The 17,784-nt window shown below is 42.7% G+C and overlaps 1 protein-coding gene across 12 annotated transcripts in view; it reads left to right on the forward strand.

The window, feature by feature from the left end:
• Positions 1 to 17,784, forward strand: part of RARB (retinoic acid receptor beta) — a 946,796-nt gene that overhangs the window by 860,360 nt on the left and 68,652 nt on the right. For 11 of the 12 annotated variants that reach the window (XM_056519992.1, XM_056519997.1, XM_056520000.1 and 8 more), the window contains one exon: positions 5,744 to 5,885. In XM_056519992.1, the coding sequence (XP_056375967.1) occupies positions 5,744 to 5,885 (142 nt within the window). Of the gene's footprint in view, positions 1 to 1,378; positions 1,397 to 5,743; positions 5,886 to 17,784 lie in introns of those variants that run through there. The other variant, XM_056520004.1, reaches the window with a different exon arrangement.

Here is a 17,784-nt window from a genome sequence, read left to right on the forward strand (position 1 = left end):
AAACCCATTGGGTTATCTGCAGCAAAAAGTTGTGGCATACCCATGGATTCACTCCAGTTTGGAATTTCGCTGAAAGTGGTGACTATATCAACTTATTAGGGTTCTAGCAAAATGAAAGACAGCGGCCGGCCCACCGATTGAAGTTCAGGCAGAGTGAGGGGAACGAGTGCGACAGGGGGGGCGCCGGCTTACCGGAGCGGTGGCATTGGAGCAGCAATGGCGAGAGAGACCATCGAGCAGCGGCGGAGACATCAGAAGGAGTGTGGCTGGAAAGTGCGGCGGTGGGGGAGGCTGCAGTGAAGATCGCTGGTAAGTGATCTTCACTGTGGCCTTCTAAAAGTTGAAAAACTATAACACCCAGCATACCCAGACAACCTTTGGCTGTCTGGGCATGCTTGGAGTTTTAGTTTTGCCACACCTGGAGGGCCACAGTTTAGAGACCACTGTGTAGTGGTCTCCAAACTGTGGTCCTCCAGATGTTGCAAAACTACAACTTTCAGCATGCACTTAACTGTCTGGGCATGCTGGGAGTTGTAGTTTTGCAACATCTGAAGTGGCACAGTTTGGAGACCACTATACAGTGGTACAGCACATGGATAAAACACCCACGTGTGACCCCATTTTGGAAATGACACCCCTCACGGAATGTAACAAGGGGGTATAGTGAGCCTTAACACCCCGCAGGTCTTTGAACGAGAAAATTTAAAATTTGTTTTTTTCTTCCCCTGAAATGCTGGTGTTACCCCAAATTTTTCATTTTCACAAATGGTAATAGGAAAAAAGCCTAGGGGGGGGGGGGGGGTGTCCAGCCTCATCCAATCATAGCTCCTCTCACACATAACTGCCATATGCTGTTGGTTGGACACCCCCCCCCTCCCCCCTCAGCACTCCAGACGGCACTTCCTGTGTTTGGACTTTGGTCCAAAGTCTGTGTATAAGATGGGGAAAATGTGCTCTTGAGCTTTTTTAAGCACAAATAAAACATAGAAAACTTCATTTTTTTTAAACAAAGTATATTAGAAATATTTTTCATTTACCATAAGGAGTGCAATAGCAAAAATTAGTTTTAATGAGAGTGACCATTTAAACTAGACTAGTGATGTTAGCAAAACAATTTTGCTGAGTATTTCCTTGAACAGATACAGACAGATTTTCTTTTCCTACATGACCACTTGTGAAAGTGTAAAGCAGACGGACAAATACAGATCAACTGCAGATGAGGTAACTGAGTAGCCTGAAGAGCACTCCACTTCCGCCTCGAACATCACCTGTGCTCCCGACAACACAGATGGAATGGGAAAAGGAAAAGTGTTGCTGTCAGAGGGGAGGAGGGTTTAAGGAGAATGCCCCTCCCCTAAGTGAAAAGGGGATTGAATGGCTCTGCTAGGGGAGAAAGGTATGTAGAATACTAATGTTTGTGCCAGTGGTGAGAACAGGGAGATTGTAGCTACCATTAGGAAAGAGGTTGTTATGATGATAATACTATTGTCAGTGGGATGGTTGGGAAGGGGTTAATGGTGCTACTAGTGGTGAAGGCATGGAAAGGGCGACAGTGCTGATTCCAGTAGGGGGGTGGGGGGCAAATGCCTCTGCCAGTACTAGTGCACTGTGGTATTTGACACATTTGTGGAGGTTATTTGTGCTGCATTGTGGTAATTGTTTGGTGTATCTGTGGAGGTATTTTATGCAACAGGGAGGGGAATTATGCACTTTGTATGGTGGCATTTGGTTGTCATTGCATGGAAGGATGTACCGTATTTTTCGCCCTATAGGATGCACCGGCATATAAGACGCACCCAATTTTAAAGGTGCAAAATCTAGAAAAAAAAGATTCTGCACCCAACAGTGATCTTCAACCTGTGGACCTCCAGATGTTGCGAAACTACAACTTCCAGCATGCCCGGACAGCCAATGGCTGGGAGTTGTAGTTTTGCAAAATCTGGAGGTCCGCAGGTTGAAGAACACTGGATAGGAGGTAATACTCACGTGTCCCCGCTCCGGACCCGTCACCACTGCCCTGGATGTCGCTCCATCACTGTTGCTGCGTCCCCGGGGTGACGCTCCGGACGTCTTCTTCCCTGGGATCCACGCTCTCCGTCGCCATCATCACGTCGCTACGCACGCCGCTCCTATTGGATGACGGGGTGCGCGACGACGTGATGATGTCGAAAGAGAGTGCCGCCATGCAGGGGATCCCGGCCCGGAGCAGACACCGAGGAGGCAGCTAAGGTCCCTCCCGGTGTCCTGTAAGCTGTTGGGGACGCCGCGATTTCACCGGGGCGGTCCCGAGCAGCCCGACTGAGCCGGTTTAGTGTCACTTTAGCTTCAGACGCAGCGGTAAGCTTTGATCGCCGCGTCTGAAGGGTTAATACAGGGCATCACCGCGATCGGTGATGCCTTGTATTAGCCGCGGGTCCCGGCCGTTGATGGCCGCAGGGACCGACCCAATGGATGTGTATTCGCCGTATAAGACGCACCAACCTTTCCTCCCCCAGTTTTGGGGAAGAAAAAGTGCGTCTTATACAGCGAAAAATACGGTATTCACTGGTGAGGCTTCTGTATCATGTTTGAGAAACCTTGCTCTATCTACATTATGCAAGGCAGCTTTATAGCAGTCTGAGGCTCTGTGATAGTTTCATCAATAGCAGACGTTTGCAGGCTCAGTTTAAGCTCTGTGAATAGAAAGCCAAGTTGAGTTGTGTAAAGTTGCTAAGTACGTAAGCCGATAAGACCGCCAATGTTCCACCTGTACTTGTTATGGTTTTCAGAACAAATGAATGACCTTACTGAACTAATATCACAGTATAAGATGTAAGTGGAATATGGATTGTGAACAAAGTAGAACTGAAAGCCCCATACAGCTCACTCTAAAAACTAGGCAGTACCCTTTAGAGGACAGTAAATAGTAGATCAATGTAATCATCCCAGGCTTTAACCTTTGCCCTTCAGCATTAGCCAGTTAATAACTACCAGTTTAGAATGAAACAAGTGTACTCCCGTAACTATTATTATCCATTTTGAGTTTTAGCATTTCAGCATTTCCAAGTGTGTGTTTTTTTCTATTATTATTGTATTCCTTTGCAGTACAGTGTACCTGAGCACATTAACAATATAAGACAGGGAGTAGAACAAGTATAATGCTGTTAAAGGGGTTATCCAGGAAAAAAAAACAGTTTTATATATATCAACTGGCTCCAGAAAGTTAAACAGATTTGTAAATTACTTCTATTAAAAAATCTTAATCCTTTCAGTACTTATGAGCTTCTGAAGTTAAGGTTGTTCTTTTCTGTCTAAGTGCTCTCTGATGACACGCGTCTCGGAAACCGCCCAGTTTAGAAGCAAATCCCCATAGCAAACCTCTTCTAAACTGGGTGGTTCCCGAGACACGTGTCATCAGAGAGCACTTAGACAGAAAAGAGCAATCTTAACTTCAGAAGCTCATAAGTACTGAAAGGATTAAGATTTTTTAATAGAAGTAATTTACAAATCTAACTCCCAACATAAGAGACAACCTCGGCACTGCAGACACTCCTCCGGGATAAATTAACAAGCAGCTGATTCCTCACCGGCTGACAGTCCGCAATAGAGTGGTGCAACACGGATCCAATACAGCACAATAAGTACAAACTCCAAGGAGAAACAAAAGAGACCGTGGCACTCACCAAAGAAGCTTGAGACGACTTTATTCACCGGGTGACACTGCAGGGAGACAAACGGACAGGACAAACAGGGGTGCTTCTGTCCAGAAGCACCCCTGTTTGTCCTGTCCTTTTGTTTCCCTGCAGTGTCACCCGGTGAATAAAGTCATCTCAAGCATCTTTGGTGAGTGCCACGGTCTCTTTTGTTTCTCCTTGGAGTTTGTAATTTACAAATCTGTTTAACTTTCTGGAGCCAGTTGATATATAAAAAATAGTTTTTTCCTGGATAACCCCTTTAATGCATTCAAAAGTTAACTATGCTTTTTTCATAAAGCTCTGTTCACATTGCAATCAGAGTCTTCATTTAGAGCGTCCATGATTAGTCTCAGCATATGTGACAGAAACATTAGCCTTACAACAGGAGGCATGAAATCCATATTCTCTTTACGTTTTATGTTGTGGAGTCAATACATTTTATGTTTATTGCACAATCGGGATAGGAAAGTCCACATTAAAAATGGACGCTCCTGGTTAGTCAATTAAAATTAAAGTGGAGCAAGTAACTTTGTAAATAGCACTTGATACTTTATTCAATAGATGTAACAATTAGTTTTAATACTGGGTCAGATTCTTGGTTAAGCAATGGATAGCAGATGAGCATGATTGATATCCATTGCCTTACAAAGAATCCGGCCTGGATTCAAAACTAATTGTTGCATCTATGGAATAAAGTATTAAGTTCTTTTTACAAAGTTATTTCTTCCTATTAAGTTTTTAATGACTATGGAGAAATGCCAGTTGATAGTGTCCATTTTTCACGCAGACTTTCATATCACGTTTGTGTATTGAATTCTTCCCAAGCATTGTGCCGATCTCATGGCAGCTGACCTAACACACTTTCGACTAAACCGCGATTCTACATGCTATTGAGGTTGCCGTCCGGTCAGCCTAAAACTATTCCACAGTGGAAACCCCTTCTCTAGAAGTATCATGCAAAAAGAGGTGACCTGGCACCGTGTTGATTCACTGTCTCGCACAGTAGGTCTCCTGCTGGCAGGCAGGTGACGCGCAGCCAATACTTTGATCACTAGGTGTCTTTGGTGCTTCACAATGGCAAATAGAGTTCAATCATAGCACAAGTAGAAAAGGATATTCATCGGAGCACTCACCTCGGACACCAGATACTTCGTGCAGAAAAAAACTTTTATTGCGTTTTTCCAAGCTGTGTACAATAGCAGGGAGGAGGAGATAATAACATGCGGGTGGGCTACACCGTTGGGCGACAGTCCATTATCGCGCCTTAGGGCTTCGTCAGGCCCCAGCCGATATGTACTGGAAGGATTAAGATTTTTTAATAGAAGTAATTTACAAATCTGCAACCAATTGAATAAAGACTCGGCACCACCTTTATTCACACTCAGGATAGGCAATAGCGCAACTGTGCTGTGTCTCTTCCTTGCTGTGTCTCTTCCCTGGGACCGCTTGGCACCAGAGCGCTTCATCAGACCGGGATCATCCCGGTCTGACGAAGCGCTCCGGCGCCAAACGGTCCCATCACCGAGAGGATACCCCCGCGTCTCCTGTGCACTCTTTCCTGCTTGTCGTCTCTGGATGAAGCTTTATGAATAAAGTACCACTTGCATAGATCAGCTGGCCTGGAGTGGTGCGTTGCTCCGTTTCTCTGCTCTTGATTGTGGATGTAATTTAACTTTCTGCCACCAGTTGATTTAAAATAAAAAGTTTTTCACTGGAGTGCCCCTTTAATGTAGCTTTCTAAATATACTCCTATTAAGTAACTAGTTAAACTCTTCATGAACCTTTGTTCGTCTGGCTGTCAAGAGCTATCATATAGTCTCCTACAGACAGCAAGTGTTCCAGTATCAGTTTCGTAACTCCACATCATAATCTGTTCTATATACTTAGACACAGAAGAAGTGTTCTACTCCAAACAGCAAGGAAAATGATACAAAGTCTTTAATTTTTCATATGGTTTTGAGGAGTCACATTATCCAGCATTTTCCATTTCATGACATTTAATTACCTTAATAGGACAATCTGTGATGTGATCAATGAACATTTATTCTTTTCTGCCTTTCTCACTTCAGGGCTTCTTCAGGCGGAGTATTCAGAAGAACATGGTTTACACGTGTCACAGGGAAAAGAACTGTGTTATCAATAAAGTGACACGGAATCGCTGTCAGTACTGCAGACTACAGAGGTGCTTTGAAGTGGGAATGTCCAAAGAATGTAAGTTCAATCTACATAATTTCTGCATTCATCATTAACAAAAGCAATACAACTTATTAAATGATCATGGTTTTGACCTGGTCTCATCATCATATTGCCAGAATTTGTATATGCCAGACTGTGCCTGAATGTCCATACTTGAGTACATGAAGTCATGTCTGCATAGTGGAAATATTTTGCATTACAGCCAAAAGAAAGAAGTAAAGATGGTTTTTATGAACTTGAACCACATAAATGTGAAGAAATAGACATTTAAAGAAATTCTTCACAATTTTGATTTGTAAGAAGGTTTCCCCTTGTTGGAAAACCCAGTATTTATTTGTACGCTGTGAGGAAACCTGATTAAATATCCACTACGGGCAAAATAAAGCATTACACACTGGCTATTCCAATCAATGGGGTGTCTGTGTAATGCAGGATAGGACAGGTCTTTCAGAATGAGAGTATGCTCTTCATAACTTCTCTCCATTCTGGCCAAGAAATAAGGATATTGAACAAGGTACCCTCTTCTATTAACTTTGAGTTACAGATTAAAGTGTCTGACAGTGGTCTTCTAATCTGGTCATTGTCCTTAAAATGAAGCAGATGACCTGCCATTTGCATATGTCATACTCTCTTGAACCTTCTTCTTTATTTATTTCTTTTTGCACTTTTTGTGATTATAAATGTAAGTAAATAGATAGAGGAAAAGGCACCCATTGTAAAATCAAAACGAATATTAGTCCATTATAGTACTGAATGGTTGTGTGTCTGTTATAGCACTGGATGGTTGTGTGACCATAAGGTGTCCATTATAGTATTGAATGATAGTGTGACCATATGGTGTTTTATATTCACAAATTTTTCAGTGCTACACTGCTAGAGGAGGAGAGAAACTTCAGTCTATCCATTCTACCTGAGGAGTAAATTCAACCTGAGCATGGACCATTCATTGTGTTTCATTGCAATGGATTTTTAAAGAGTAGCTCCCACCATCTGTATTTTCTGTCCCTACCAATTGCTAATTTATCCATAACCCCCTCCCTGACTTAAAAAAAAAAAGTTCTACCTTACAAATGGCTCATCTTCTGCTCGTATGTCACTGACGTCTGCTGGATGCCAACTTCCGCCCTCACCTCATCTATTCTGCGCTCCTGTCGGGAGCGCGCATAGATGAGCGGCTAATAGCACAGCAGGCTGATCGGGGGTCTCTTCCTCCCTGTTTAGCAGTGTAGTGTTATCCAGGGAGGAGGAGTATAAGAGCATCGCCCACCTGCCGCGTTCACAGCCGAGACCCGGGAGCGAAACAAAGTACGGGTAAGTGAAATAAGACCCCACATACCCGTACATATGTACAGTCCTGGAGCATCAGCGCAGCACTGAGATTCAGTGTCATGCTGCCTCCAGACTGTACATGCTGGGGGAAGGCAGCCAATGAGGCAGCTGCGAGGCCAGGCAGCCAATGAGCGCATACCTGGCATTGACAGGCAGGGAGCAAGCGCAGGCTAACTGAATGAAGACCGATTGCCCGGCCGGCATCGGTCCTAATTCAGTTGTGACGTCACAGAAGGCTGCAGCCGGCCACTAGGAGGGAGACCCCTAGTGGCCGGTTTTCAAATGTAAAATACACTATTTTAATAAAAAAATAAATAAATAATGAATCTATATTATAGATATGTTGTAGTACATAAGTACTACAACATATCAATAAAAAAGGTTGGTGACAGTGCCCATTTAAGCATTGCCTACCTCTTTTACCTGCATACCTAAGTATATTTTTAATTGTAGCCAAATGTGACAGTAAGTTCTCTGTTTTGACCTTTAATACATGCTGTAAACTATACAATCTTTATATAGGTTAAGGCCACGGTCCCATGTATCGATATTGCACCGTATTTCACGCTGCTTAAAAAGTATCGCGCAGCGGGAAATACGCCTTGTATTCTGCACTGAGCATACACACAGGGCTAGCCGGTGGCCCCGCCCCCAAACCTCACTGAACACACAGAGCTGCTGCCGGCTAGCCCTGTGTGTATGCTCAGGGCAGAATATGCAGTGTATTTTCCTCTGCGCCGCACATTTTGCGCAGTGCTATGTGGGAGGCACCAATAGTTAGCGTGTAACGATATAACTCACCGTAGTTTGCATACTTTCCTTGGGGTTTGTATACTTATATTCAGGCTACCTGGATATAAGTACAGTTGGAACAATTGGAGATGCTGGCCAAATCGCAGCAGCACGCTTCCTCCCTGACCCACATGATTGACATACAAGGCTGCAGGCTAGGAGTGGGTCAGGACAGAAAGGAGGTGTGCCGCTGTGACTCTATATGGAGTTGAAAGTTGCACTTTAAGGGAACTTGTCACTTTAAAAATGCAATCCAATCTATCAACATTATGTTATAGAGCAGGAGGATCTGAGCAGATTGATAAATAGCTTTGTGTAAAAAGATTTATTTTAATTTGTATTATATTCATTTACATTTCTGCCTGTTGTAGGCTGAAGAGTCCAGTGGGCAGTCCTTCTTAGTGGTTGGCAGCCTTTCTGGTATGAACATGCACACAGTGGTAGCTGTCAGTCACTAATTAGGATCGCCCACTGAGCCAATGCTAATTATAACATATTACTTACCAATATATAATAATTGTTTTCTCTTTATGTGTGTACATGTCCATACAGTCCAAATCCTCTATATCATAAGTCAAGTTATCACTCTTTGAATATGGTGGAATCTGCTTGGGAACACATCCCTTAAAGAGACCTAAAGAGTTGTGGCTTCCTTCCAGGAGTAATGAATGAGAGACACATTCCTCGACTAGACTATACTTATTTACATTTTCCTCATAAGAGATTAAAATGTAAAATTGCAATATATCATTTGTGCAGAGGAACTTGTTGTGATCGAGAACTCTTGATTAAATATTCCTTACAGGCCCGGCTTTTCAATTCCGATAATGTATATCTACACAAGTAGAGCAATCCCAGAATTTTAATTATTTTGCCAGTTAGAAAAGGACAGAGTTGGGAACTAAAGAAAAGGGCTATTTCTGTTCAAAGGATTACAGTGAATAACAAATCCCCTTGGTAACTCATTCAATTAACATGTTGCACCATTTTACTTAAACAACTGCTGTGCTTAATTCATTTTAATGTGTTTTAGCCCTCAGTCACATTGAGCTCTCTAAAGACAGAGGTGGGAAAAGACTTGTTGGATAGGTTTGTGGATGTGAATTTAGTCTACAAAGCTGTGATTAAAAGTTTGTTCTTTTGGTCTTAAAAATAACACTTTGATTGCTTTCTTGGGGGTTAATTGAAGCCTGTGTTCCAACATATGAACGTACCATCCACACCCTCCAACATGACCTACTTCAGTGAATTGTGCTTATAAGCTTCCTTGCTTCCATTCTATCTTGGTTATGGGGAAGAGGGGGATGGGGGTAGCTATAGAGGTGCAGAGGTAGCAGCACATCTAGCTGGGGTAAATGATGGTGCGAACTTAAAGGACATCTGCAGCAAAATGCAATTTATCCCCTATCCACAGGGGGGATAAGTCTTTGACCCCCCACGATCTCTTGCACGGGGCCTTGGCTCTGCCGCAGCTCCCCCATGCAGGAGGCGTGCCGGCCATAGCGTGATGTCGTGGCCGACATGCCTCCTCCATGTAACTCTATGGGAGAGGCGGGGATGCAGCGTTCGTGCCTCTCCCATAGAACTGTATGTGGAGGGGGCGTTCCGTCGACCTCAGAGAGGTCAGTGCAGGACCCATTTGGGAGATCGCGAGGGGTCCCAGCGGTCTGACCCCCTACGATCAGACACTTATACCCTATCCTGTGGATAGGGGATAAGTTGTCTGTTGCTGCAGATGTCCTTTAAGAAAATGCCCTTTGTTATAAATGGCACATAGTAGTTGGGGGTTGGAGTGCTTTTACAGGTTTTGCAGTGGTACATGGCAGCTTCAGGTCGTGTCTTTGCTTCCTTGGATACTAAAAAGTATAACATAATATAATATTATATATTATACTTTTTATAGGGCAGCAAAATCAGCAGGATAAAATCTGCAGCAAAATATGCACACGTGACTGCACCGTAATGTTCACAGAGTGAAAACTTTTGTGGTGTATTTAATTTTACACAACATTTTCAGTGGTAATTGGCAACAATGCATCTGCAATTTTTTTTTGCAGCCACATTTTTATGGATTACATCCAAAAATATTTGTAAAATAAAATACGCCACTAACTTTTACACTGTGTGTAAATAGCCTAATAATTCAAGCATACTACCACTTTTTAGAAGTTTTTAGTAGGTTTTTAGTAGCTTCCTGTTTACTTCAGTGGTCATGTGACTCCGGCACCACATGCTGATCAGTCACATGGCTGCTGGCTTTGCCCTCAAGTGATGATGTAACTGCTAGCATGGATCTCCAGCAGCATGAGGTGAACAAGTCTGTAAGCTGCTGTCCCCAGCAATGTCCTTCTGTTATGCCTCATTGTGACACTACAAGTCCCAGCGTGACACGTTTCCAGGCTCAGCACAGTGAAGTTGTGAAGGCATGTTTGGACTTGTGGGACTTGTGGTAATTTGCTTCTTGAAAATGGTTAGAGGTCAACAGCTGCCACATGTTAATTTATAAATGCATTATATTTACCCAGTGCTAGTCCTTGTATTATATTGTAGTGCTATAGTTTCAGCTCAGCTGGTTGCTATTGGAAACAGTCAACATGTTGGGTGCAAGACACAACTCTGGTACTAGTGAAGTGGCTGTATGATCCCTAGAAATAAGGTTTAATGAGGTACGCCACCACTTTAAATTGTATGCACTATCCAACAAATAGGGGATAAGCATCTGATTGCGGGGAGTCTGACCTATGGGAACCCCCCACGATCTCCAGAAGGGGGCCCATTTGTAGTTCTGCACCAGCTGCAGAGCCACAGGTTATAAACCACTGTTCTGTAGTGTAGCTGACCCAGAACTAGTACAACTCCCAGCATGTTGCACTATATAGTAGTATAGTAAAAGTTATAGTTCTACATGCTGGTTGAAGTTTTCGTTTGGAGTCGGGAAGGAATTTTTACCTCTAGTATGAGGGTTTTTTGCCTTCCTCTGGATCAACTCAACTCAGTAGGGACTCTAGGGATATAGGTTGAACTTGATGGACTCTGGTCTTTTTTCAACCTTATGAACTATGCTACTATGTTTGGGTCAGCCGCAGAGCCATAAGCTATGTCAGAGCATACTAAGAGTTGTACAGTAGTTAGTTAGTAATGTGAAAACAGATTATCATGTTGCCTTCATTAGTGTGTAAAACTTTTTTATTTAAGCCATATAGTGAGATTAGTTCTAAGACATTTTATCTCCGCTTGCTTGCTACTAATGGAATCACAGCTACACTGAAGGATGTGTCCAAGGAAAATTGTGAATACATCTAATTATCAGAGTAAGATAAGAAATGCAAAGTGGTTACAAAGTCACTCAACTTTTGTAGGTTTATATTAAGGTATAAACAATATCAATTCTTGCATTGTAATTTACTGATATAAAAAATTAGATTTTCTAATATTATGTTATTATTAGCATAACATCCATGACAAGCAGGTGAAATCTGATAATAATTTTGGCCTCTGCTTATCAGCTTTATACAACCTGTCTATCATTTGTCCCAATAGGCAATAGGCTGCTATATAAAGTGCCATTATTTAGTGACAACAATTTAAAGACAGAAGACAGGACAGCACTCCCCCTCCAACGTAGCTTTATTCAAGCATCTCAAAGGTGACAGGCAGACAGGTGACAGGTGGAGGCAGGGGACAGGACCGGAACAGACTGTTTCATGCTATGTAGCGCTTCCTCAAGCCGGTATGCCATCATAGGTGTACCTCAACTATGAGAGAGTTAAAGGTATACCTCAAATATGAGAGAGAGAAAAAAATCCATAAAATCACAGTCTGATTTTTAAAGAATTTATTTGCAAATTATGGAAAATAAGTATTTGGTCACCTACAAACAAACACGATTTCTGGCTCTCACAGACCTGTAACTTCTTTAAGAGTCTCCTCTGTCCTCCACTCCTTACCTGGCACCTGTTTGAATTTGTTATCAGTATAAAAGACGCCTTTTCACAACCTCAAACAGTCACACTCCTGACTCCACTATGGCCAAGACCAAAGAGCTGTTGAAGGACACCAGAAACAAAATTGTAGACCTGCACCAGGCTGGGAAGACAGAACCTGCAATAGGCAAGCAGCTTGGGGAGAAGAATTTAACTGTGGGAGCAATTATTAGAAAATGGAAGACATAAATCCCACTGATAATCTTTCTCGATCTTGGGCTCCAAGCAAAATCTCACCCTGTGGTGTCAAAATGATCACAAGAACGGTGAGCATAAATCCCACAACCACACAGGGGGACCTAATGAATGACCTGCAGAGAGCTGGGACCAAAGTAACAGGCTACCATCAGTAACACACTACGCTGCCAGGGACTCAAATCATGCAGTTCCAGACATGTCCCCCTGCTTAAGCCAGTACATGTCCGGGCCCATCTGAAGTTCGCTAGGGAGCATTTGGATGATCTAGAAGACTATTGGGAGAATGTCATATGGTCAGATGAAACCAAAGTAGAGTTTTTTGGTAAAAACTCAACTCTTTGTGTGTGGAGGAGAAAGAATGCTGAGTTTCATCCAAAGAACACATACCAACTGTGTAGCATGGTCGTGGAAACATCATGCTTTGGGGCTGTTTTTCTGCTAAGGGACCAGGACAACTGATCCGTGTAAAGGAAAGAATGACTGGCGCCATGTATCGTGAGATTTTGAGTGAAAATCTCCTTCCATCAGCAAGGGCTTTGAAGATGAAAAGTGTCTGGCTCTTTCAACATGACAATAATCCCAAACACACCACACGGGCAATGAAGGAGGGGCTTCATAAGGAGCATTTCAAGGTCCTGGGCTAGCCTAGCCAGTCTCCAGATCTCAACCCCATAGAAAACCTTTGGAGGGAGTTTAAAGTCCATGTTGCCCAGCGACAGCCCCAAAACATCACTTCTCTAGAGGAGATCTGCATGGAGGAATGGGCCAAAATACCAGCAACAGTGTGTGAAAGCCTTGTGAAGACTTACAGGAAACTTTTGACCTCTGTCATTGCCAGCAAAGGGTATATAACAAAGTATAAAGATGAACTTTTGTTATTTTGCCAAATACTTATTTTCCACCATAATTTGCAAATACATTCTTTAAAAATCAGACAATGTGTTTTGATGGATTTTTCCCCTCATTATGTCTCTCATAGTTGAGGTATAACTTTGATGAAAATTACAGGCCTTTCTCATGTTTTTAGGTGGAAGAACTTGCACAATTGGTGGCTGACTAAATACTTTTTTGCCCCACTGTATTTCAGGTGGTAATTGTACTGTGTACCATTGTTATTTAAGCAATTGTATGAAAGTGTTAATTGAGTAACATATGGTACTATTTGTTCACCATATACCATTATGAATATATATACTCCTTTGGTGTTCTGTAAAGCATACTTGTCGTATCACAGAACCAAAATGCCTATATATGTTTCTCACTAGGTAAGGCAGATGCATGTCTTTTTTATGTGTCTAGCTTCTGTATTTGGTTTATTAATCCCTTTGTTCTGCTGCTCACTCATTCTGACATCCACTGCTTAGGAAGGGGTGTGTCTGAGGCACTTGCCCTTATTCACCATGCATTCACTTTCTCTCCGAGCCTGCTATGCAGCACTGGGTCTCTTCATCCAATCACTACCGGCTTCTATCCAGCCCCCACCTCTCTGTTTTCAGACAGGAGTCTAATAACAGGACAGGAGTAAGCACTGAGGAGTCCTGTCCTCACTTACTGGACTTTGTCCCAGCCTGTGCATCAACTGGGACAAAGAAAATGCTGCAGACAGACAGAATTATGTTCTGGGTGGTATGGGGAACCCTAGAGATCTTTTTTTATAAGCCATGATTTCTATAAAAGGAGATACAAAATTGTATTAAAGTTAATGGTTTGCCAAGATGTACAACATATAAAAACTTTTAGATTCTGACAGTGTCCATTGAAGTCATTGAGTGGTTAATATATATTCTGGTGGCCATTAGGGATGCACCGAAATTTCGTCCGCCGAAAATTATCAGCCGAAAATGCCCCTTTCGGCCTTTTCGGCTAAGGGGATTTCCTGCTAAAAATTTGGGTGGGCATGGCCTAAAATAGGGGCGTGGTTTTTAACACTCTCTCTGGTGTGAGGTGCAGAACTGCACACCTGCACCTCACAATAGCGCTACACACCCCGGTCTCGTGCAGGGCGGTCCAGGCCCCCCCCTTCCCCAGGTCTCGTGAGGCACGGTCCAGGCTCGACCCCCTTCCCCAGGTCTCGTGCAGCTTTGTCCAGGCCCTCCCCCCCCTCCCCAGGTCTTGTGCGGCGTGGCCCAGGCACTACCCACCCCCTTCCCCAGGTCTTGTGTGGCGCGGTCCAGGCCCTCTATCACTCCTCCCAGCAGTGCCAAGCGCTGGGAGGAGGTGACTTAACTCTTACATGGCTGACCGTGTGTATACAGCACAGCCGTGCAGCGAGCATATGAAGCGAGCTCAGGAGCTGAGCTCGCTTCATACTGGCTAATAGAGATGAGCGAACTTACAGTAAATTCGATTCGTCACGAACTTCTCGGCTCGGCAGTTGATGTCTTTTCCTGCGTAAATTAGTTCAGCCTTCAGGTGCTCCGGTGGGCTGGAAAAGGTGGATACATTCCTAGGAAAGAGTCTCCTAGGACTGTATCCACCTTTTCTAGCCCACTGGAGCACCGGAAAGCTGTACTAATTTATGCAGGAAAAGTCATCAACTGCCGAGCCGAGAAGTTTGTGACGAATCGAATTTACTGTAAGTTCGCTCATCTCTACTGGCTAATGCTGGACGTCACTGACCCATGTGATGCCCAGCATTAACCCTTTAGACATCGCGATCAAAGTTGATTGGGCATCTAAAATGCTGAAAGCTATCTGCAGTAGCGCAGTGGAGCTGATTGGGACATCCGCGGGTCCCGATCAGCTGAGAGGACAGGCGGAGGTTCCCTACCTTCGTCCGTCCTGTCTGATCAGTGCTCCAATAATGCAGGCAGCCTCAGCAGCTTGTAGTAATGGAGCGCCGATAACACTGATCAGTGCTGTCCTATAGCCTCTTATAGCATAGCATTGATCAGTGTCCAGAAGTGGCTGTCTGGGCATGCTGGGAGTTGTAGTTTTGCAAAAACTGGAGGCACACTGTGGAAAACACTGCCCTATGGGGAAAAATATTGTGAAAATAAATTTGTAAAAAATAAAGGCAATAAATGTAAAAGAATGCCTCCCCCAAATAAAAGTTAAAATCACCCCCCCTCCCCCTTTTCAAATAAAATAAAGTTAACAAAAATAAACATATTTGGTATTGCTGCATGTATAAATGTCTGAACTATTAAAGTATAATGTTAATGAAACCGCACAGTCAATGGCGTAAATGTAAAAAAAAAATACCAATGGCCATAATTGCAGATTTTTGTTTACTTAATGTAGCAATAAAAATAGTAATCCAAAAAGTCCCCATCAAAGTAAAAATGGTACTGCTAAAAAATGCAGATAAAAAAAAATAAAGTGCAAAAAATTAGCCCCTATACAACCCCATATATGAGAAAAATAAGAAAGTTATAGGGGTCAGAAGAGAACATTTTAAGCAAACTGATTTTATTATTATTATTTTTTTTAAGATATAAGGGGGTGATTTATCGGAACGTGCTGAGGAAAAATGGAGTAGTTGCCCATAGCAACCATTCAGATAGGTGAAACCCCTATAGTGTGTCCCGGAGTACATGTATGGTGAGTGGCAGTGCTGTGGCTCCAAGCCCGGCCAGTACTTTCTATAACCACCCCGTATGTGTTCCCGAGTCACCTTCAAGTACATCAGTAACTAAAAAATGCTGATAATACAATTTTACAAAAACTATATTGAAAAAAAGTGGGCGGGGCAATGCATTTACAGTTTCGGTTTTGATTTTTGGCCAAGCACAGTATAAATTTTCGGTTTTGGCCTCTCAAAATTTTCCTTCGGTGCCTCCCTAATACATATATATATATATATATATATATATATATATATATACACAAATGTAGCAAACGAAGAGGGAGAGCAGCACACTGGCATAGTCAAACTCAGGTAGTGGGTGCAGGCAGTTGCAGGGGCCCCGGTCGTGGGTCCAATGAAGTATATACAAGAAGGTTGACTACAGTCCGGACTTGTTAATGGTGGTGTGAGACCACAGAAACCTAGTCACTGTATTTATGGAGTAAAGCTACATGTTCATCTGAATACGCTGGTGTGCTGCAGTCAACCTTCTTTCATGTGTATATATATATATATATATATATATGTATATATGCGGCATCAAGACAAGAAGGAAAAACGCTGCAACTCACCACGTTCAAGCTTTTCTTTTATTGCGGTCACAGCTTCAGTGCAAATACTGCTTGCGGTGGATAGACATCGGGGCTGTGAATAGGGGAGAGAGGGCGATGTGGACGCTGCGGGGAGGTCCCCAGATGACCAGCTAGTTTCGCATCAAATGATGCTTCTTCCGGTCCACCGCAAGCAGTATTTGCACTGAAGCTGTGACAGCAATAAAAGAAAAGCTCGAACGTGGTGAGTTGCAGCATTTTTCCTTCTTGTCTTGATGCCATATACAAGTTATCTGTTGCATAACGCTTTGCACCCCACCAAGCCACGGGACTGTGAGCGCACCTGACCCATAGGTAGCTTCCGAAGGACACGCTGTTCCTGGCTTATTTTCTCTGTTTGAATAATATATATATATATATATATATATATATATATACATTAATGCTTTTTCATGGTTAAGTTACAGTACATAATCTAATACTGCGTTATATTTTACACATTTTCAAAAATCCCATCTGATTTGATTTCATAAATAGTTAAAATAGGCAAGGAAGCAGGAATTATGAAAATGGAGCAGACTTATGTGGGACATATGCCCAAGGCAGTGTGTTAAAGTTGTCTAGAGATAGGGAATTCTATTGAAGTGCAATTGAAATATCTTCAATGGACAGTGATTGTAAATACAACAGCATCATGGGAGATGTGGTTCATTGTTACTTCCCAGGAATCTGTGTTCACGTAACCATCCTAGTGTGGTTTCACTTTATTTCGTGCAAAACCACTCTCCCTCGCTGGCTTTGAAGGTCTTTCAGGGAAAGTAAGAGTGAATGATATTATTCATAATTTGCTCTATGTTCTGTAAAGATGGTTATGTAATAACTGTAATTGCATCAAGCCACCTAATGAGCATTTCCTCCACTACCATGTATGACAGATTAATAGCCCATGAATTCATTTTCTGCCTCACAAAAGTATTTCACTGAGCAATTAATAAGCCGGTAAAAAAAAAAAAATACTATTGTTTTCTTTATTAATGTGATGTTATCTCTGGACAGAGAAGCATCTTACAGGCACCTTTTATCTTGTTCCTCCAATGAATTCCTTTCTAATTTGCACATGGAGCGGTCATTCATTAACCCCATTCAGGCTCTTGTGCTTTTGCGTTCTTCTAGGAACTAAATATTCTGTAAATTGGCTGATGAAAGCACTAACTCTCCTTAGGGTGAATGAGCAGGAAGGTAGGGATACTTCAGGCAATGCTTTCTGGGAAAATATGCAAATTACTTCAAAAGGAAGAATACTTCCTCTGCCGTGCCATTTACTGGTGAGTCAGTGTCTCTTTTTGTAGAGTAATCGTAGGTCTCCCATCTTTTAATAGACCTGAACCTCATCAGCACTAGTACTAGAAAACTGCATTGTTGTTCACAGAAACTAATTGGCTCACTATGTCTGTCCAGCGCATTAAGGCGCGCATATCTGTGTGTCGGCTTTG

Source organism: Hyla sarda, chromosome 5, assembly GCF_029499605.1.
Source record: "Hyla sarda isolate aHylSar1 chromosome 5, aHylSar1.hap1, whole genome shotgun sequence".
NCBI lineage: Eukaryota > Metazoa > Chordata > Amphibia > Anura > Hylidae > Hyla > Hyla sarda.